Raw genomic sequence first — 21,787 nt, 5'->3', positions numbered from 1 at the left:
GTTTGACTTGTTGGACCAGACGTAATCTCCTTTGGTGGCTTGGTAGTGGTGGACAAAGGTGTCTGAGATGTGGTTATTTCATTTTCAGTTACAGTCTCAGTTGTGGTTGGTTCTCCAGTTGTTTGAGTATTTGTAGATGATGCAGTAGTTGTGGCAACTCTTATTGGTGCTGATGATCCTGTAGATGATCGGAGAGTAGTGCTTCCCTCCTCGACAATGACAGTAGTGGAAGGGATGACTGGTGTGGTGGTTGAAAGAGTTGTTTCGGCTGTTATGGGCTCTGTTGTTGAAGAAACTCCCTCAGTGCTAATCTCAGGTGCAGTGGATGACTCAGCTGGAGTTGTTGTAGATACAACTGTTGTAATTGGCACCGTAGTTGTGGTTGTTAGCGTTGTTGGTTGTGTTGAAGTAACGACTGGTATTGAGGTTTGTTTCATTGGCACAGATGAGCTTACAGATGTTGACGTTTCAGAAGGTGTAGATGTATTTTCTTCAAAAGTTGTTGTGGCAATAGTTGTTGTTTGGCTTGTTGGACCAGACGTCATCTCCTTTGGTGGCTTGGTAGTGGTGGACAAAGGTGTCTGAGATGTGGTTATTTCATTTTCAGTTACAGTCTCAGTTGTGGTTGGTTCTCCAGTTGTTTGAGTATTTGTAGATGATACAGTAGTTGTGGCAACTCTTATTGGTGCTGATGATCCTGTAGATGATCGGACAGTAGTGCTTCCCTCCTCGACAATGACAGTAGTGGATGGGATGACTGGTGTGGTGGTTGAAAGAGTTGTTTCTGCTGTGAGGGGCTCTGTTGTTGAAGAAACTCCCTCAGTGCTAATCTCAGGTACAGTGGATGACTCAGCTGGAGTTGTTGTAGATACAACTGTTGTAATTGGCACCGTAGTTGTGGTTGTTAGCGTTGTTGGTTGTGTTGAAGTAACGACTGGTATTGAGGTTTGTTTCATTGGCACAGATGAGCTGACAGATGTTGACATTTCAGAAGGTGTAGATGTATTTTCTTCAAAAGTTGTTGTGGCAATAGTTGTTGTTTGGCTTGTTGGACCAGACGTCATCTCCTTTGGCGGCTTGGTAGTGGTGGACAAAGGTGTCTGAGATGTGGTTATTTCATTTTCAGTAACAGTCTCAGTTGTGGTTGGTTCTCCAGTTGTTTGAGTATTTGTAGATGATGCAGTAGTTGTGGCAACTCTTATTGGTGCTGATGATCCTGTAGATGATCGGAGAGTAGTGCTTCCCTCCTCGACAATGACAGTAGTGGAAGGGATGACTGGTGTGGTGGTTGAAAGAGTTGTTTCGGCTGTTATGGGCTCTGTTGTTGAAGAAACTCCCTCAGTGCTAATCTCAGGTGCAGTGGATGACTCAGCTGGAGTTGTTGTAGATACAACTGTTGTAATTGGCACCGTAGTTGTGGTTGTTAGCGTTGTTGGTTGTGTTGAAGTAACGACTGGTATTGAGGTTTGTTTCATTGGCACAGATGAGCTGACAGATGTTGACATTTCAGAAGGTGTAGATGTATTTTCTTCAAAAGTTGTTGTGGCAATAGTTGTTGTTTGGCTTGTTGGACCAGACGTCATCTCCTTTGGCGGCTTGGTAGTGGTGGACAAAGGTGTCTGAGATGTGGTTATTTCATTTTCAGTAACAGTCTCAGTTGTGGTTGGTTCTCCAGTTGTTTGAGTATTTGTAGATGATGCAGAAGTTGTGGCAACTCTTATTGGTGCTGATGATCCTGTAGATGATCGGACAGTAGTGCTTCCCTCCTCGACAATGACAGTAGTGGATGGGATGACTGGTGTGGTGGTTGAAAGAGTTGTTTCGGCTGTTATGGCCTCTGTTGTTGAAGAAACTCCCTTAGTGCTAATCTCAGGTGCAGTGGATGACTCAGCTGGAGTTGTTGTAGATACAACTGTTGTAATTGGCACCGTAGTTGTGATTGTTAGCGTTGTTGGTTGTGTTGAAGTAACGACTGGTATTGAGGTTTGTTTCATTGGCACAGATGAGCTTACAGATGTTGACGTTTCAGAAGGTGTAGATGTATTTTCTTCAAAAGTTGTTGTGGCAATAGTTGTTGTTGTTTGACTTGTTGGACCAGACGTCATCTCCTTTGGTGGCTTGGTAGTGGTGGACAAAGGTGTCTGAGATGTGGTTATTTCATTTTCAGTTACAGTCTCAGTTGTGGTTGGTTCTCCAGTTGTTTGAGTATTTGTAGATGATGCAGTAGTTGTGGCAACTCTTATTGGTGCTGATGATCCTGTAGATGATCGGAGAGTAGTGCTTCCCTCCTCGACAATGACAGTAGTGGAAGGGATGACTGGTGTGGTGGTTGAAAGAGTTGTTTCGGCTGTTATGGGCTCTGTTGTTGAAGAAACTCCCTCAGTGCTAATCTCAGGTGCAGTGGATGACTCAGCTGGAGTTGTTGTAGATACAACTGTTGTAATTGGCACCGTAGTTGTGGTTGTTAGCGTTGTTGGTTGTGTTGAAGTAACGACTGGTATTGAGGTTTGTTTCATTGGCACAGATGAGCTTACAGATGTTGACGTTTCAGAAGGTGTAGATGTATTTTCTTCAAAAGTTGTTGTGGCAATAGTTGTTGTTGTCTGACTTGTTGGACCAGACGTCATCTCCTTTGGCGGCTTGGTAGTGGTGGACAAAGGTGTCTGAGATGTGGTTATTTCATTTTCAGTTACAGTCTCAGTTGTGGTTGGTTCTCCAGTTGTTTGAGTATTTGTAGATGATGCAGTAGTTGTGGCAACTCTTATTGGTGCTGATGATCCTGTAGATGATCGGACAGTAGTGCTTCCCTCCTCGACAATGACAGTAGTGGATGGGATGACTGGTGTGGTGGTTGAAAGAGTTGTTTCGGCTGTTATGGGCTCTGTTGTTGAAGAAACTCCCTTAGTGCTAATCTCAGGTGCAGTGGATGACTCAGCTGGAGTTGTTGTAGATACAACTGTTGTAATTGGCACCGTAGTTGTGGTTGTTAGCGTTGTTGGTTGTGTTGAAGTAACGACTGGTATTGAGGTTTGTTTCATTGGCACAGATGAGCTGACAGATGTTGACGTTTCAGAAGGTGTAGATGTATTTTCTTCAAAAGTTGTTGTGGCAATAGTTGTTGTTTGGCTTGTTGGACCAGACGTCATCTCCTTTGGCGGCTTGGTAGTGGTGGACAAAGGTGTCTGAGATGTGGTTATTTCATTTTCAGTAACAGTCTCAGTTGTGGTTGGTTCTCCAGTTGTTTGAGTATTTGTAGATGATGCAGTAGTTGTGGCAACTCTTATTGGTGCTGATGATCCTGTAGATGATCGGAGAGTAGTGCTTCCCTCCTCGACAATGACAGTAGTGGAAGGGATGACTGGTGTGGTGGTTGAAAGAGTTGTTTCGGCTTTTATGGGCTCTGTTGTTGAAGAAACTCCCTCAGTGCTAATCTCAGGTGCAGTGGATGACTCAGCTGGAGTTGTTGTAGATACAACTGTTGTAATTGGCACCGTAGTTGTGATTGTTAGCGTTGTTGGTTGTGTTGAAGTAACGACTGGTATTGAGGTTTGTTTCATTGGCACAGATGAGCTGACAGATGTTGACGTTTCAGAAGGTGTAGATGTATTTTCTTCAAAAGTTGTTGTGGCAATAGTTGTTGTTTGGCTTGTTGGACCAGACGTCATCTCCTTTGGTGGCTTGGTAGTGGTGGACAAAGGTGTCTGAGATGTGGTTATTTCATTTTCAGTTACAGTCTCAGTTGTGGTTGGTTCTCCAGTTGTTTGAGTATTTGTAGATGATACAGTAGTTGTGGCAACTCTTATTGGTGCTGATGATCCTGTAGATGATCGGACAGTAGTGCTTCCCTCCTCGACAATGACAGTAGTGGATGGGATGACTGGTGTGGTGGTTGAAAGAGTTGTTTCTGCTGTGAGGGGCTCTGTTGTTGAAGAAACTCCCTCAGTGCTAATCTCAGGTACAGTGGATGACTCAGCTGGAGTTGTTGTAGATACAACTGTTGTAATTGGCACCGTAGTTGTGGTTGTTAGCGTTGTTGGTTGTGTTGAAGTAACGACTGGTATTGAGGTTTGTTTCATTGGCACAGATGAGCTGACAGATGTTGACGTTTCAGAAGGTGTAGATGTATTTTCTTCAAAAGTTGTTGTGGCAATAGTTGTTGTTTGGCTTGTTGGACCAGACGTCATCTCCTTTGGCGGCTTGGTAGTGGTGGACAAAGGTGTCTGAGATGTGGTTATTTCATTTTCAGTAACAGTCTCAGTTGTGGTTGGTTCTCCAGTTGTTTGAGTATTTGTAGATGATGCAGTAGTTGTGGCAACTCTTATTGGTGCTGATGATCCTGTAGATGATCGGACAGTAGTGCTTCCCTCCTCGACAATGACAGTAGTGGATGGGATGACTGGTGTGGTGGTTGAAAGAGTTGTTTCGGCTGTTATGGCCTCTGTTGTTGAAGAAACTCCCTTAGTGCTAATCTCAGGTGCAGTGGATGACTCAGCTGGAGTTGTTGTAGATACAACTGTTGTAATTGGCACCGTAGTTGTGATTGTTAGCGTTGTTGGTTGTGTTGAAGTAACGACTGGTATTGAGGTTTGTTTCATTGGCACAGATGAGCTTACAGATGTTGACGTTTCAGAAGGTGTAGATGTATTTTCTTCAAAAGTTGTTGTGGCAATAGTTGTTGTTGTTTGACTTGTTGGACCAGACGTAATCTCCTTTGGTGGCTTGGTAGTGGTGGACAAAGGTGTCTGAGATGTGGTTATTTCATTTTCAGTTACAGTCTCAGTTGTGGTTGGTTCTCCAGTTGTTTGAGTATTTGTAGATGATGCAGTAGTTGTGGCAACTCTTATTGGTGCTGATGATCCTGTAGATGATCGGAGAGTAGTGCTTCCCTCCTCGACAATGACAGTAGTGGAAGGGATGACTGGTGTGGTGGTTGAAAGAGTTGTTTCGGCTGTTATGGGCTCTGTTGTTGAAGAAACTCCCTCAGTGCTAATCTCAGGTGCAGTGGATGACTCAGCTGGAGTTGTTGTAGATACAACTGTTGTAATTGGCACCGTAGTTGTGGTTGTTAGCGTTGTTGGTTGTGTTGAAGTAACGACTGGTATTGAGGTTTGTTTCATTGGCACAGATGAGCTTACAGATGTTGACGTTTCAGAAGGTGTAGATGTATTTTCTTCAAAAGTTGTTGTGGCAATAGTTGTTGTTGTCTGACTTGTTGGACCAGACGTAATCTCCTTTGGCGGCTTGGTAGTTGTGGACAAAGGTGTCTGAGATGTGGTTATTTCATTTTCAGTTACAGTCTCAGTTGTGGTTGGTTCTCCAGTTGTTTGAGTATTTGTAGATGATGCAGTAGTTGTGGCAACTCTTATTGGTGCTGATGATCCTGTAGATGATCGGACAGTAGTGCTTCCCTCCTCAACAATGACAGTAGTGGATGGGATGACTGGTGTGGTGGTTGAAAGAGTTGTTTCGGCTGTTATGGGCTCTGTTGTTGAAGAAACTCCCTTAGTGCTAATCTGAGGTGCAGTGGATGACTCAGCTGGAGTTGTTGTAGATACAACTGTTGTAATTGGCACTGTAGTTGTGGTTGTTAGCGTTGTTGGTTGTGTTGAAGTAACGACTGGTATTGAGGTTTGTTTCATTGGCACAGATGAGCTTACAGATGTTGACGTTTCAGAAGGTGTAGATGTATTTTCTTCAAAAGTTGTTGTGGCAATAGTTGTTGTTGTTTGACTTGTTGGACCAGACGTAATCTCCTTTGGCGGCTTGGTAGTGGTGGACAAAGGTGTCTGAGATGTGGTTATTTCATTTTCAGTTACAGTCTCAGTTGTGGTTGGTTCTCCAGTTGTTTGAGTATTTGTAGATGATGCAGTAGTTGTGGCAACTCTTATTGGTGCTGATGATCCTGTAGATGATCGGACAGTAGTGCTTCCCTCCTCAACAATGACAGTAGTGGATGGGATGACTGGTGTGGTGGTTGAAAGAGTTGTTTCGGCTGTTATGGGCTCTGTTGTTGAAGAAACTCCCTCAGTGCTAATCTCAGGTACAGTGGATGACTCAGCTGGAGTTGTTGTAGATACAACTGTTGTAATTGGCACCGTAGTTGTGGATGTTAGTGTTGTTGGTTGGGTTGAAGTAACGACTGGTCTTGAGGTTTGTTTCATTGGCACAGATGAGCTTACAGATGTTGACGTTTCAGAAGGTGTAGATGTATTTTCTTCAAAAGTTGTTGTGGCAATAGTTGTTGTTTGGCTTGTTGGACCAGACGTCATCTCCTTTGGCGGCTTGGTAGTGGTGGACAAAGGTGTCTGAGATGTGGTTATTTCATTTTCAGTTACAGTCTCAGTTGTGGTTGGTTCTCCAGTTGTTTGAGTATTTGTAGATGATGCAGAAGTTGTGGCAACTCTTATTGGTGCTGATGATCCTGTAGATAATCGGACAGTAGTGCTTCCCTCCTCGACAATGACAGTAGTGGATGGGATGACTGGTGTGGTGGTTGAAAGAGTTGTTTCGGCTGTTATGGGCTCTGTTGTTGAAGAAACTCCCTTAGTGCTAATCTCAGGTGCAGTGGATGACTCAGCTGGAGTTGTTGTAGATACAACTGTTGTAATTGGCACCGTAGTTGTGATTGTTAGCGTTGTTGGTTGTGTTGAAGTAACGACTGGTATTGAGGTTTGTTTCATTGGCACAGATGAGCTGACAGATGTTGACGTTTCAGAAGGTGTAGATGTATTTTCTTCAAAAGTTGTTGTGGCAATAGTTGTTGTTTGGCTTGTTGGACCAGATGTCATCTCCTTTGGTGCCTTGGTAGTGGTGGACAAAGGTGTCTGAGATGTGGTTATTTCATTTTCAGTTACAGTCTCAGTTGTGGTTGGTTCTCCAGTTGTTTGAGTATTTGTAGATGATGCAGTAGTTGTGGCAACTCTTATTGGTGCTGATGATCCTGTAGATGATCGGACAGTAGTGCTTCCCTCCTCGACAATGACAGTAGTGGATGGGTTGACTGGTGTGGTGGTTGAAAGAGTTGTTTCTGCTGTGAGGGGCTCTGTTGTTGAAGAAACTCCCTCAGTGCTAATCTCAGGTACAGTGGATGACTCAGCTGGAGTTGTTGTAGATACAACTGTTGTAATTGGCACCGTAGTTGTGGTTGTTAGCGTTGTTGGTTGTGTTGAAGTAACGACTGGTATTGAGGTTTGTTTCATTGGCACAGATGAGCTGACAGATGTTGACATTTCAGAATGTGTAGATGTATTTTCTTCAAAAGTTGTTGTGGCAATAGTTGTTGTTGTTTGGCTTGTTGGACCAGACGTCATCTCCTTTGGCAGCTTGGTAGTGGTGGACAAAGGTGTCTGAGATGTGGTTATTTCATTTTCAGTTACAGTCTCAGTTGTGGTTGGTTCTCCAGTTGTTTGAGTATTTGTAGATGATGCAGTAGTTGTGGCAGCTCTTATTGGTGCTGATGATCCTGTAGATGATCGGACAGTAGTGCTTCCTCCTCGACAATGACAGTAGTGGATGGGATGACTGGTGTGGTGGTTGAAAGAGTTGTTTCGGCTGTTATGGGCTCTGTTGTTGAAGAAACTCCCTCAGTGCTAATCTCAGGTGCAGTGGATGACTCAGGTGGAGTTGTTGTAGATATAACTGTTGTAATTGGCACCGTAGTTGTGGTTGTTAAAGTTGTTGGTTGTGTTGAAGTAACGACTGGTATTGAGGTTTGTTTCATTGGCACAGATGAGCTTACAGATGTTGACGTTTCAGAATGTATAGATGTATTTTCTTCAAAAGTTGTTGTGGCAATAGTTGTTGTTGTTTGACTTGTTGGACCAGACGTAATCTCCTTTGGTGGCTTGGTAGTGGTGGACAAAGGTGTCTGAGATGTGGTTATTTCATTTTCAGTTACAGTCTCAGTTGTGGTTGGTTCTCCAGTTGTTTGAGTATTTGTAGATGATGCAGTAGTTGTGGCAACTCTTATTGGTGCTGATGATCCTGTAGATGATCGGACAGTAGTGCTTCCCTCCTCGACAATGACAGTAGTGTATGGGATGACTGGTGTGGTGGTTGAAAGAGTTGTTTCGGCTGTGAGGGGCGCTGTTGTTGAAGAAACTCCCTCAGTGCTAATCTCAGGTACAGTGGATGACTCAGCTGGAGTTGTTGTAGATACAACTGTTGTAATTGGCACCGTAGCTGTGGTTGTTAGCGTTGTTGGTTGTGTTGAAGTAACGACTGGTATTGAGGTTTGTTTCATTGGCACAGATGAGCTGACAGATGTTGACGTTTCAGAAGGTGTAGATGTATTTTCTTCAAAAGTTGTTGTGGCAATAGTTGTTGTTTGGCTTGTTGGACCAGACGTTATCTCCTTTGGCGGCTTGGTAGTGGTGGACAAAGGTGTCTGAGATGTGGTTATTTCATTTTCAGTTACAGTCTCAGTTGTGGTTGGTTCTCCAGTTGTTTGAGTATTTGTAGATGATGCAGTAGTTGTGGCAACTCTTATTGGTGCTGATGATCCTGTAGATGATCGGACAGTAGTGCTTCCCTCCTCGACAATGACAGTAGTGGATGGGATGACTGGTGTGGTGGTTGAAAGAGTTGTTTCGGCTGTGAGGGGCTCTGTTGTTGAAGAAACTCCCTCAGTGCTAATCTCAGGTGCAGTGGATGACTCAGCTGGAGTTGTTGTAGATACAACTGTTGTTATTGGCACCGTAGTTGTGATTGTTAGTGTTGTTGGTTGTGTTGAAGTAACGACTGGTATTGAGGTTTGTTTCATTGGCACAGATGAGCTTACAGATGTTGACGTTTCAGAAGGTGTAGATGTATTTTCTTCAAAAGTTGTTGTGGCAATAGTTGTTGTTTGGCTTGTTGGACCAGACGTCATCTCCTTTGGCGGCTTGGTAGTTGTGGACAAAGGTGTCTGAGATGTGGTTATTTCATTTTCAGTTACAGTCTCAGTTGTGGTTGGTTCTCCAGTTGTTTGAATATTTGTAGATGATGCAGTAGTTGTGGCAACTCTTATTGGTGCTGATGATCCTGTAGATGATCGGACAGTAGTGCTTCCCTCCTCGACAATGACAGTAGTGGATGGGATGACTGGTGTGGTGGTTGAAAGAGTTGTTTCGGCTGTGAGGGGCTCTGTTGTTGAAGAAACTCCCTCAGTGCTAATCTCAGGTGCAGTGGATGACTCAGCTGGAGTTGTTGTAGATACAACTGTTGTAATTGGCACCCTAGTTGTGGTTGTTAGCGTTGTTGGTTGTGTTGAAGTAACGACTGGTATTGAGGTTTGTTTCATTGGCACAGATGAGCTTACAGATGTTGACGTTTCAGAAGGTGTAGATGTATTTTCTTCAAAAATTGTTGTGGCAATAGTTGTTGTTTGGCTTGTTGGACCAGACGTCATCTCCTTTGGCGGCTTGGTAGTGGTGGACAAAGGTGTCTGAGATGTGGTTATTTCATTTTCAGTTACAGTCTCAGTTGTGGCTGGTTCTCCGGTAGTTTGACTAGTAGTAGATGATGCAGTAGTTGTGAAGACTCTAATTGGTGCTGATGTCTCTGTAGAAGGTCGGGCAGTAGTGCTTCCTTCTTCGACGATGCCAGTTGTAGGTTGGATGGCTGGTGTGGTGGTTGAAAGTGTTGTTTCTGCTGTTTGTTCTCCTGTGTTCTCTGATGTTGATATATATGTCAATGTTGTGGAGAGTGTTGTGAAGGCTTTACCAGTGATGGTTGCAAGAGTTTTTGTAATGGGTGCAATTGAAGTTTTTGATGAAATTGTTGACACACTTGTATTTTGTGCCATTGTGGAACTTACAGTTTCTGTTGTTTTCTTTGGTGTTATGGATGATGTTAATGTTTGTGTTGTAGGTGATATTGATGATGTTGACATTAGAGATACTTGTTCTTGAGTTGAATATTTTGGTGTCTGTGTAGAATCAGTTATAATAAATTCAGTTGTTGGTTGATTTAACTTTCCACTTGTTGTTATTTCTTCTGGCCTGCTAGATGTGGATACAACTTCTTTAGTTGTGGTTGTTTCTTCCTTAATTTCAGGAGAAGTGTAATCTGTGGTGAAGTAAAAATTATTTTAAATCTAAACAGCTTTATGCTACAGTCAAATTTCATTCAGAATTTGAAGAATCAGAATCTAAGATTATTCAGACTGATATGAATGTTTTTGAATGATGATGTAAAGAGAGAATGTGAGATTTGTTCTAATTAAATTAATATAAATAAACAGCATGTTCACCAAATACATTAGAGTTGCAATATATGAAAGTCGGCCATAAATCACATAAATGAAAAAGTACCTGGGGTGCTGAAGAAAAAAACTGTTGTTGGGATTGTTGTTGATTTTTGTGTTGTGGTCAGTGTGGATGGAGTTGTTGGGACAGTAGTTGTTTCACAAGGTATCAAAATCCTCTCAATAGTTCCATTGACTGAACATCTGGCTGTGATACAACCTCCCAGTCCATCCGTTGTGTGATAAATGATATCGTCATAGTGGTACTGTATATAATTATGTTGGCATGTACATGCTGCAAATGAAGAATAAGTATCACTTAGATGACTCTCTATTCTACTTTTATAATTTTCATACTAAAGCACAATGGAAATACACAAAATCTCACCATTTACATCAAAGTCACAGATAACACCAAATGAAGAACAATAACTGCATGGGGAGAAAAGGATAACATGATAATCTTAAATATTAATGCATATAAATTAAAGTTAATATAATTTATAATAAGTAATTTAAACAATTACTGACAGAATAAACTCTTCTGACATTCCACCAATAAAAATAAATAAAAAAATAAAAAGAAATTCAGAAACTAATAGAAAATATAGACATACCATGTCTGACAGTTCTCAGTGGTTGGCACCTGCTGGCCAGTTTCATAATGTAACATTCCTACAAAGCAGCCACAATCTTCCTGCATTACACATTTCATGTTGTCCTCATCAAAAATAGGCTGCTCGGGTGGGCATTTAGGATAGCAACCTAAAACAACAACCAACAATAAAAATCTTCTTTTTGGGATGGAATTATTTTTTCTGCTCAGAAAAACACAAATCAGATAAAACTTTTGCAAAGCTTTTGCATTGGGTCAATAAAGTCACAAATAAAAAATGTGTTACGTTCATTAATGGACTGGGTGGTCGAAAACATGACTTTTTAATCACGCTAAATATGAGTATTTTAGTGCAAACCATATTGTTTTTCACAGTAGCGTGAAGATCCCTTCGAAATATGAATTATCACCTTCAAGTGCTGGTATCTGATTGGAGCAATGCCCATTTGGATTTCTGCAGGTCTGCATACAAGGAGCTCCACAAGGTTTGTAATGCCACTCACATTCACCAGGGGGGTTGTAAAAATCACAGAACAATGCTGCAATAAAAAGGCATAACCTTAAAATTAAGTATTTGAGGCGTACTGTTAAAAGTCATTGCCTACAGCAGGTCTAATGAAAATTATTTAGCTATATCAGTGACTCACGGCATATTTTAGGCGTTCTCCAGGTAACACAAGCTCCAGCTTCATTACAGGCTTGTGCATAGGCTGATACAGCAGTGCACAAACATTCATAATCTCCACCACTATCACAGGCACATGAGTCTCTCACGCAGGCGTCGTAGAAAGGAGTGGGATCCACCTTTAAAGAAATATTCAAAACAATATTGCTGGTACTTAAAAACCCCATTTGGGGTTCCTTGGATGCCACACTGGAGGAACTTTTGGCACCCTTTAAAGGAGTTTCAAATATTCTATTTATGTCCTCCAGAAACATTTGACACTCCAGGAACTGTGTACTCTACAGTAATCATTGATTGACTTTTTGCTTAAGATTGTTCTTGTTTAAACTAAGAGTAAGTTTCTCAGACACCTGAAGGGGTGCCAAGAAGTTCCCCTGAGGGTCCCACCAGTATGACACCTGAGAACCCTGAAATGGTGCCTCAAGAATCTTTTAATATTGGAGTTCAATATATATATATATATCTCAGTTTGTTAAAGTACCTGTGAGTGGCAAGTTGAGAAGACATTGCTAGTGAGGATGCTGCACTGCCTCTGGGCCCAGGCCTCCCTGTAGGGATTATGGACACATGGCTCTTGGATGGCGATTGCATCTGGGCAACTGGAGAACTTCCAGCTATTTCCAAATTGCAGGGCTTCGACAGCAACTGCTTGACTGCGGGTAGTGAAGTCATTGTTTGCGTTCCCATCATAGTTTCCACACAGACCACAAACTCGGCCCTGTCAAAAGGAAGGGAACTCTCTGAATGAATAATCCAAATCTGATATTTGTGCTCAATATATGGAGTTGCCTTGCCAGATTTACTCACACTATACTCTGGACTCAGCTTGATATGTATAGTCGTTTTTCTGTCCCACAAAAGAATCAGTCCATTATTGGCTTCAATCACCAAGTAAATTCCCATGGTGCGCATCTGGTAGGGAATGTCTTCCCCTGCATCTCTTTGAAAAACTTGGAAGGTTCCATCTGTCAATCTAAGCTCGTTGTTCTGAAATATAATGGCAATTAGTCAGTGCTTATTCTTTACTAATTGAAGCTTTGGTAGAGTTGCATTGGTGAACACAGAGAGTAAGCTAACTCACTCCTAGAAAGAGCTTGATAGCCTTGGAACAAGTGGTGCCAGTGGACCCACATGGAACATTTTCAGTGATGACTCTAAAAGTGCCACTTGTGCTGTTGCAGAAGTCCTGGTTGTGCCAGAAAAGATAGTTAGTATTCACATAAAATGTTAACATATACATAAAGAAGCCCGGAAACTATTTGGGCACTTTAGTCATTATACACATTATATTATATGCATTATATGGCAAAATATCAAAGCAAGTGACATGTGCAAACACAAGCTAGTAGAGCTTTTCCAGAACGACTAACTTCACTGTGCTGAGCAATTCTTTGCAAGTATACATTTAATTATTATATATAAGTTTTAACCCTGATTGTTATTATTTATGCCTATTGCTTGTTAATGTTAATACCTGCACAAGGCTGTATTCACAGTTGCCACTAAACACAAATCTTTTCTCATCAAACGTTCTGTAATGACCATCTCCATATATGCTGCATGTCCCACTGCACTGGTTTTCGGTACACTGCCATCTTCTAGTGTCACAAGTGCTAAGAAAGTAAGGTACAGTTAGTACATTATGATCCAATATGATACAGAATATGTAAATAATTACAAATCTGCAGTTGCATGTACCAGGTGTTGCAGTCAGCTGTGATGGTTTCCCCAGGCTGGTAGGCAACACCATTATGGATGCATGGACACAGGTCTTCAGTTATACAACCACCGTTTCCATCTGACACCAGTCCAGAGGGACACACACAGCCAGACACACACTCTGTGCTGATCTGTAAACGTTCCACTTATGAGTCATTGAATGTGCAACCTTTCATTTCAATCGCTTAAATGGAAGTTCATGTCATTCCAAATGTGCTGTTCTTTTTTAAATGGAAAGTTTCACTCTGCTCTTTTCCGTACAAACCCCTACAGTTTACAGTGAGCAAGTCTGCCAAACCCCACCATAAATGCACCTTAAAAGTAGTCGTATGAACTACCTTTAGAGTGTCTTTGAGGTGGTTTTGAAAATGTTCTTGTCAGATGTAGTCACTATGAACTGTAGTTGTATAGGGAAATACTGTAGCAGCATACGTGTATGACATGCGGGCGTTCCAATTATTGAGTGAACTGTTCCTTTAATAAAAGAAACTCACACAGGCCATGTCCAATGTTTTGCAGCTCTTCTGACATTCTGATCCTCTGGAGCCAGGACTAGCGCTGGAGCAGTTGAAAAACGTCATTGGCGCTTGGCAGTCTGAAGTAAAATGATAGAATCGAGAATGATGGTGTCAGTGATGATATCTCATGAAGTACTAAAACACAAGGTTATAAATGTACATATTGATATATACATAGCTTAGTTTCCTCACTACTTCACACACACATACAAGGCACACACCTTCCCCATTGAATCCACCAGTGCAGGTCAGTTTCCCTTGCTTGCAAATACTGAAATGTAAAAATCAGTTAGTAACCTTTATTTAACCAGGTAAAAGACTTTTAAACATGTATATTTTAAGTATGTTGTATTATATACATATATTGTTTAAATTGAAATGTAACTCTCTCCATCTCCTTACCATGACCCTCCATCTTTGGTGATGATGTCTCCAGCAGGAATAACTTTGCCTGAATCGTAACACGAGCAGCTGATCGAGTCAATACAATTGCCATTCTCATTCATGTATGTTCCCTCTGCACAGCCACAGCCATCCACTGGCGCAAAGTCAATATCGCAGGTGTTGTCTGATTGGCCGAGGGATCGGCAGGTGCGGTCACAGCTGGTCATTTGGTAAGAGTAGACAGTGGTGATGGGGCAAGTTAGTGTGTATTTGTCTGTGGGGAAAGGGTGAGGCCATTAATCAGAGTTTAATTACAATCATTAAGGAGAAGAAATTATATTTGTTTCACTTAGGGAGAAATGGAGTATTTTTACTATACCCAACAAAACTTGCAATTAGGCCATCTCTGACCAAAGAACATAAAAACTAAAGACCAAAACAGTAAAGCTATTTAGATTAGACTATGAAATGATCTCATGCCCATTTCTGGAAGGAAATCAACTCACTGCAGGCAACATCTCTCCATCCATCGAGAAGAATCCCTCTGGCAGCACATGCACGTACATATGAGGACAATGCAGCACACATGCAGTCTTCACTCTTCTCGCAGTTACAAGTGTCATATATACAGTCCTACAATGATCAGAAAAGTTAGAAACAACTTTAAAACAAAAAAGTTGAACCCTTAGGCAGTGTTCATCATTAAATCATCTTCCAGTTGATGTCGGTCAAAAGTGACCGACAACAATAAACGTGTATTTTTTAAATTGTTATGATAGAAATGTAACAACTCTAAATTCGATCATGTAAAAGCACTAAAGTTGTGCATTTTGGGTGGGTTTTTGGGCATTTAGACCTTTTTATTTGTTATTATTTACTCATTTGTTTACCTAGATGACCTTGAAGTAGGAGCTTGAAATTGTCCTTTTTTTATTTTTTTTAATGAATATTTTCTGAAACGTTGAACCAATCCTCTTAAATGATATACCATATGAAATCTCTCAAAAATCCAACTGTGCTGTCCATTTAAATAAAATAAAATAAAATAAAATAAAATAAAAGCCAGATGTATAAGTATAAACACTAGATGGCTGCAGAGTTACTTATTCATCCCTGGTTGACGAGAAGATGATTTTAAGATTTTGTCAAAAGTTCTGCATTAAACATTATCAAAGATTACTCTTAAATTTGAGCATTTTGTTTGATTTGTTTGAGGCTACTTTTCCATTTTTTTCATACCTGAAATGAGCAGAATCACAAGTTATAACTACATTTATCTTCGGTTGGAACAAGACTTTTGATGTTTGTTAGTCTCACCCATTCATGTCTTTGAACATTTTATTTGTTATTTTTTTTAGATTTTATATAATAAATTACAAATGGGTGTTTCCCATTCATTTCCTATAGCGGTCACTTTTGACCGGGAACAGTACAAGTGTAACTTTTTTTGATCGAATCGACTCCAATTTCTTTGTGTGTGATCAGATATCAACTGGACGAAAAGTCACTAAGTTTCGTACCCATCAGATAAAGGAAACCACTTTTATTGAAGAAACAAAATTGATTTCGGTCAAAATTGACCGAACAGTGCATGAGGTTCAGAAGAATGAACATAATTTAACTTACTGCTTTGTAAACATCAGGGCTGATTTCAGAGTGACAGGGGGCGAACACACCCGAGGGGTCTGACAGCAGGGAACACCAGTGCTGTGCATATTTTTCTGTGGAGCAAAAAAAGTTGTAAGGACAAAATGTTGGCATATCTTGGATTTTGAATGCAGTGTGCAAATTACACAATGACTTTCAGGTGGGGCAAGAAATGTCAATCAATCATGTTCAGGGTACAATCTGCTTGTCTTGCGCAAGTTAGCCAAATGTCAGCTATCCAAACATTTGTTGTGCTATGTAAAACTAATACAGTGATATTTCTGTTTTGTCAATGTTCTGATGTCCATAATTCCTACCCTAGTCTCATGACAGAAAGAGAGTTAATTCACACCATTTTCAGTGCTCAGACTGCAAGGATGCTCAAAGCTTCTTCTACTATCAGGGCAACTTGCTCTCGTCTTCCAGGTGTTGGCAAAGTCCAACGCTGTTCCTTCCCTCAGTCCACCGATGGTTGTAAAGTCATCAGTCTGAATGTTGTTGAAATTGCCACAAAGACCTGCAGAGTGATTTTTGATTCTTAAATTAATTCATGTGGGACATGGGTAGTTGACGTGACATTCCACGCAGTTTCAACAGTGTCTTGTTGTGTGGCATGCTATAATGTACCTACAACTATTTTAAACATATTAGGATAACCTATACGTTTAGTATACTTCATTTGACACACCCAGTGACAATATAAAGACAGAGTGTTTAACTTCATTTAATGCTGCTTTTGTTCTGAATATTGCATAAGAATGTTTAAGTTCAGTGTGTTTAAAAGAAGAGGTGTGTAAAGATAAATACCGCATGTTTCTCCTTGGTACAATGAATCGACTCTCATGTAGAGTTGCATTATGGGTATAAGCTGGATCTCTAGATGAAGCCCAATCAAATGGGCATGAATCATAATGTAGAATGACGAGGGCTTGAAAATGCTCACATCAGCTGAAAATAAAAAGATCATATAACGTAACTTTAATGGTTACTAAACATAATTTGATTACCTCAACATTTAAAAATATTCAACTTTATCTGATGTTAATTTCACTATATGATTGCTCGATTTAGTTCAGGTCCGTTTATGCATATTCAGCTATATTTGTGTGCTTGTAACTTGTTTTTGGTTTTCTCAGGTTTGTTGCCTACCTGTAAAAAGTGGCAGCTGGGTAATTATTCTGTTGACCTCAACATTTCCACTTGAATCCACTTTGATCACCTGTAGTGAAAATAGAAAAACGTCGGTTTGGAAATTTACATTTACATTTATGCATTTGGCCGACACTTTTATCCAAAGCGACTTACAGTGCACTTATTACAGGGACAATCCCCCCGGAGCAACCTGGAGTTAAGTGCCTTGCTCAAGGGCACAATGGTGGTGGCTGTAGGGATCAAACCAGCAACCTTCTGATTACCAGTTCAGTGCTTTAGCCCACTACGCCACCACCACTCCTAATGTTCTTAAGATGCACAGAGGATGTTGCAATGACATGAAGAGTGAGGGCAATTTGATCAGGTTCAATAAACTATTGAACGGTTTTTCGTTGAAACGTTTTATTGTACTTACAAAAGCTCCATCGAGCAATGCCAACGTTATTGTCATCAAACAGGTCTCGGATTCAGTCACACCACATTTCACCAGGTCTCCTTGAACTGTGAAATCTGTGCCTGTGCATTGCTTTCAAAAGAAGGGAATATTGATCAGCTGAGTAACAACTTAATTAGTGAGTAATAAAACCAATTAGAATATGCAGCACCAACTTTGAAGGCTGCAACTACAGCGTGTAATGAAATGTGTTATTCAGCATAGCTACAGCATTCAGACATTTTATGAGTCCAAACATCTTTTGGGGTCATTGTATGTAATGTAGTTGTCTTATAGAGATAACTGACTGCCAGTTAACATACTTTGGTGAGGACATAAGAGCAGTCTCCATGAAAAGTGTAGGCTTTTCCATCATATGTTGTAATATGGGATCCACCCTCAACCGAGCATGTATGAGGGCAATCCTTTTCATTGCAGTTCCACTGCCCCTGTGCACAGGTACTAAATGGGAAATAATAAGGCCAATTTAAAAATAGGCTTTGATTGTTACAACATTACATCTTTTTAAGCATTTTAAAGAAAATGAACATCAAGATATAGGTAAATGGTCTGCACTTATATAGCGCCTTTTTAACATTAGCCATATTCAAAGCTCTTTACGCTGCGTCTCATTCCCCCATTTACACACCAATGATGGCAGAGCTGCCATGCAAGGTGCTAGCCTGCCATTGGGAGCAACTTGGGGTTCAGCATCTTACCCAAGGACACTTCGGCATGTGGAGTCATTTGGGCCGGGAATCGAACCACCAACCCTGCAATTAGTAGCCAACCCGCTCTACCACCTGAGCCACAGTCGCCCCTAAAAGAGCATATTCAATCCAAATTGTTGGGAAGTGGAGGCTCACCATTCTCTGCAGGTTGTGTTGTAATTCTCCCCAGGGGCGTATGTTTTATCACCAAGGACACAAGAGCATTGATTGATGGGTATACAGCCAGTGTTGGTTATATCATCAAAAACAGTGCCTTAAAGAGAGAAGAAAACACATAGCCACTGGTTCATGGACATGTTCCCTCCTTTTATTCTGTTTTTTTTTTATATAATCTGAAATTCACATTGAAGTGTGAATTCAAAGTCCGTTTACATTCTCCTATCCCATCTTAATATGCAAAGTCAACTATAAGTAAGCCACGTGTACAGTTAACATAAAGCAAACATAAAAGATCAATGTAGATGATAGATGAAAAATGTGTCGCAATCAATGCAATCACTAAATGACTTTTAGTTGTTGATACTTCCAGTGAGGCAAACCATGATTAAAAAAAAAGACTGTACCAGGAGGGCAGAAGCATCCATCGATGCAGTGGTGGTCACACACTTGTCCTCTTTCAGGGTTTGTACAAGTGTCAGTACAGGGATTTCCACACTCGTGGTACACCATGCTTTCTGGACACGGTTTTGCTGCATATCATAAAGAAGGGACATACTATTGAGACAGCATCAATCATCGAAAGACAAGTTTGGCTCAAACTGTGACCCAAACATTAACAAAGGACTGAATACTGTAGGTGCAAGAAGCCATTAAATGGGTCCAAGGCATGGCATACTCACGGCAAAAATATTCTGTTCTCCAGTCTTCAGGCCTGCCACCTGCATGTATACACTGTCTAGAGTACTCGGCAATAGACTTGCACAAGCAGAAGGATCCAGAGCTGTTGCAATGGCACATATCTTTCATACAAACTTTGACAAAGGGCTCGATGGAAACCAGACTTCTGCAATCACTGAACACGGGACTGGAGAAGATATCGTGGCAAAAATGCTGTGGGTAAAGAGAAACAGCACAGAGTCAAGCAAAATGATATCCAATAAAGCAGTAAAATAAGCAGGTGTAGATGATCCGATAACAGAGATAAACATTTCTAATGGTCATTGGGTACATTTATAAAAATCAGGCATTTCTATAGGAAAAATTAAGTATTAAGCATTCTGAAAATGTCCATGTGTTTTGTTTGATTGCACTGGATGGCATGCTTTGCACACACACACACACACACACACACACACACACACACACACACACACACACACACACACACACACACACACACACACACACACAGTGATAGATTTAGGCATGGGCGACATGGGCTGGGGGTGGCATGGCCCCTGGTTGCCACGCAAGCTAGAATTTCAATCATTTAAATGCAATACATCAACATATGGGTGTAACCATGTACAATAAGGTCTGATACGTGAACATTAGCCTACCTCCTGTTACCTTGTACATTGCTAAACAGTCCAGCGGTGCGGTGTGGACAATTCTTACCTCATTTCCACAGTTTTCATCAAGAGATTTGTTGTCGTCCTCACAGACTTCTGTTGGATCATCCATCTTCCAGAGGTTTCCAAACTCAGAAGCAGACAGCGTAGCTCCTAGAACGAAGAGGTGTATTTATTGTTTTTATTCGACTGATGGGTATTTGCCTTACAACCTAAGTGATTGCCTTTATAACCATGTAAAGTAAGAAAGAGGCAACATTGCTAATAATACCATCACTGATGAATTCATTGTAAAGTTGGATTCCGTTGAAGTCACCGCACAGTCCACACGTTTGGTTTTTGTACTTTTCATCTAACTTCACCTGAAAACACAAGAAAAGACAATTATACCAGGCCTGTATTATGTATTGGCGTATTGGTGGTGCATCGTTGCACATTATGGCTTGTTTGGGGATCTCCTTACCATGAAAGCATCATCTTCATTCCACATGGCTACTAGCCCTAAAACAGCCTTGACTGTGATGTAAGAATTCATTTTCTCAATGAAAAATCCAGGACTGCTAAATGGAAGTGTCACTCTACAGAAAGAACGGATAGAGTGTTTCAGACATTTTTCCACTCGAGTCCATTTCGAGAATGGCCTTGAAAAAAATGCCATACAATTACAATCACTTACATTTGGCCCCCAACATTGATGGAGTCTTTGGTGAGCTCTATAACTGCCCCCTCTAGTTTTAAAGTGATCTTGCTGATCGTTGGTTCGTTGTTGACCACCCGATGTCTCAACTGGATGTTGAAATCTTCGTAGCTGTTCCGACAGTCTGAGGTCAGAATGTAGTTACAGGCGGTTGAGAGTTGGAAGTAGTCCCCATCATAGGTCTTGAAATGGTAGTTACCCCAAGTGCTACAAACCATATCATTGTGTTGCGAACCCAGTCCTGTTAAACAACAGATCTAGTTAGTTCACGTTTTAATGTGGCTTGTGGAGAAATTCTGTTTTTGAAAGATTTCGAGTTTTTGTACCTGTAATCATGTGTGTTGTAACGGCTGGAAGGATGTTCATCGTTGTGAAAACCACTGGGAAATGTACAGAAACCTTCATCAGTTTGGAAGTATGGACACGTGCATTGACTGAACAAGTTGATTGAAGTGTTTTTGTTTGTTTCAGTAAATATTAAGAATAGCAATCATTTACATTTGGGATATTGACATGTCTTGCGGTGTGACATGCTGTTCGCCATCACTTTGGTAATGCTTTTATCCATTTTATGCATGTAGTTTTACAAGCTCATATTAATTGAACTACTACATGGAATATTTGTACTTTTGAAAATGAATTAATTCACACTCCATTTAAAATGAACTAGTGAAGACAATAAATGTGATATAGTATGTTATGCGTCAGTAAACAATTGTATTATTGTTCTTATCTCGTAATTTATTTCACATTTCATAATTGTTATATTCCCCTTTACATTTTTAGAATCATTTCTGCCTTTAACAACGATTATATCATGTATTAATTCATTATTATTTCAAACATAACATCATATTATTACATAATAATATAATTAAGTTATAACCCTATTCATTCCACCCATTTAAACACATGTATTATTCTTACAAAGAAATTAAACCATCTTACAGGAATTGTACAGTATATACAATTATATAAAATTACATTTAAAAGGTGTATATGGAAACATTTGTTGTAAATTCATCTTACCGGTTTGTGTTGCAGCAAGCCCGATGGATAGTGCCATCCATATTAGCACTCCTTTAGATATTAACTTTAACATTTCCATGGTGGTTTGTGGAGTGTCAAACTCACCACAGGTTCAATGAGAAAGACACACTCCAATACTCAGAGCTTTATACCACTTGACGGGGACATAAGAGTCAAGGTGGGGCCAAAACCATGTTTATCTTGAATGACAGCATAATCTAAAATTTACAGTAGCTGACAGATTTACATAGTGGATAATGGATATCATATATTTCAATTCATCAATACTCAATCAACGATATTGATGATGTTGATTCCCAAAAAGGTTTCTGTATGCACCCTTTTATTCATGTCATCTTAAATGTTTAAAATGACGTTTCCTCACTAATGATTACTGATAGTCCATTGCAGCGCCTTTGTCTTGTTATAAGCTTGTAATA

General features: G+C 40.5%; 1 protein-coding gene across 1 annotated transcript in view; it reads right to left on the bottom strand.

The window, feature by feature from the left end:
- Positions 1-21,426, bottom strand: part of LOC127645668 (mucin-2-like) — a 35,089-nt gene extending 13,663 nt beyond the window's left edge. Inside the window, exons 1-30 of the mRNA XM_052129354.1 lie at positions 21,348-21,426; positions 20,298-20,559; positions 20,085-20,199; positions 19,893-19,983; positions 19,668-19,774; positions 18,950-19,160; positions 18,674-18,799; positions 18,246-18,363; positions 17,703-17,841; positions 17,362-17,472; positions 16,944-17,013; positions 16,602-16,742; positions 16,147-16,311; positions 15,774-15,868; positions 14,654-14,780; positions 14,166-14,421; positions 13,985-14,034; positions 13,740-13,840; positions 13,225-13,376; positions 13,001-13,139; positions 12,608-12,712; positions 12,334-12,513; positions 12,008-12,244; positions 11,489-11,645; positions 11,252-11,380; positions 10,843-10,990; positions 10,614-10,657; positions 10,293-10,520; positions 7,827-10,047; positions 8-7,563 (exon numbers count right to left, since the gene is read on the bottom strand). Of these exons, the coding sequence (XP_051985314.1) occupies positions 8-7,563; positions 7,827-10,047; positions 10,293-10,520; positions 10,614-10,657; positions 10,843-10,990; positions 11,252-11,380; positions 11,489-11,645; positions 12,008-12,244; positions 12,334-12,513; positions 12,608-12,712; positions 13,001-13,139; positions 13,225-13,376; positions 13,740-13,840; positions 13,985-14,034; positions 14,166-14,421; positions 14,654-14,780; positions 15,774-15,868; positions 16,147-16,311; positions 16,602-16,742; positions 16,944-17,013; positions 17,362-17,472; positions 17,703-17,841; positions 18,246-18,363; positions 18,674-18,799; positions 18,950-19,160; positions 19,668-19,774; positions 19,893-19,983; positions 20,085-20,199; positions 20,298-20,559; positions 21,348-21,426 (13,660 nt within the window). The remainder of the gene's footprint in view (positions 1-7; positions 7,564-7,826; positions 10,048-10,292; positions 10,521-10,613; positions 10,658-10,842; positions 10,991-11,251; positions 11,381-11,488; positions 11,646-12,007; positions 12,245-12,333; positions 12,514-12,607; positions 12,713-13,000; positions 13,140-13,224; positions 13,377-13,739; positions 13,841-13,984; positions 14,035-14,165; positions 14,422-14,653; positions 14,781-15,773; positions 15,869-16,146; positions 16,312-16,601; positions 16,743-16,943; positions 17,014-17,361; positions 17,473-17,702; positions 17,842-18,245; positions 18,364-18,673; positions 18,800-18,949; positions 19,161-19,667; positions 19,775-19,892; positions 19,984-20,084; positions 20,200-20,297; positions 20,560-21,347) is intronic.
- Positions 21,427-21,787: the final 361 nt, after the last annotated feature.

This window comes from Xyrauchen texanus, chromosome 1, assembly GCF_025860055.1.
Source record: "Xyrauchen texanus isolate HMW12.3.18 chromosome 1, RBS_HiC_50CHRs, whole genome shotgun sequence".
Lineage (NCBI taxonomy): Eukaryota > Metazoa > Chordata > Actinopteri > Cypriniformes > Catostomidae > Xyrauchen > Xyrauchen texanus.
Note: the sequence above shows the minus strand (reverse complement) of the source record. Positions and strands in the feature narration are given on the sequence as shown.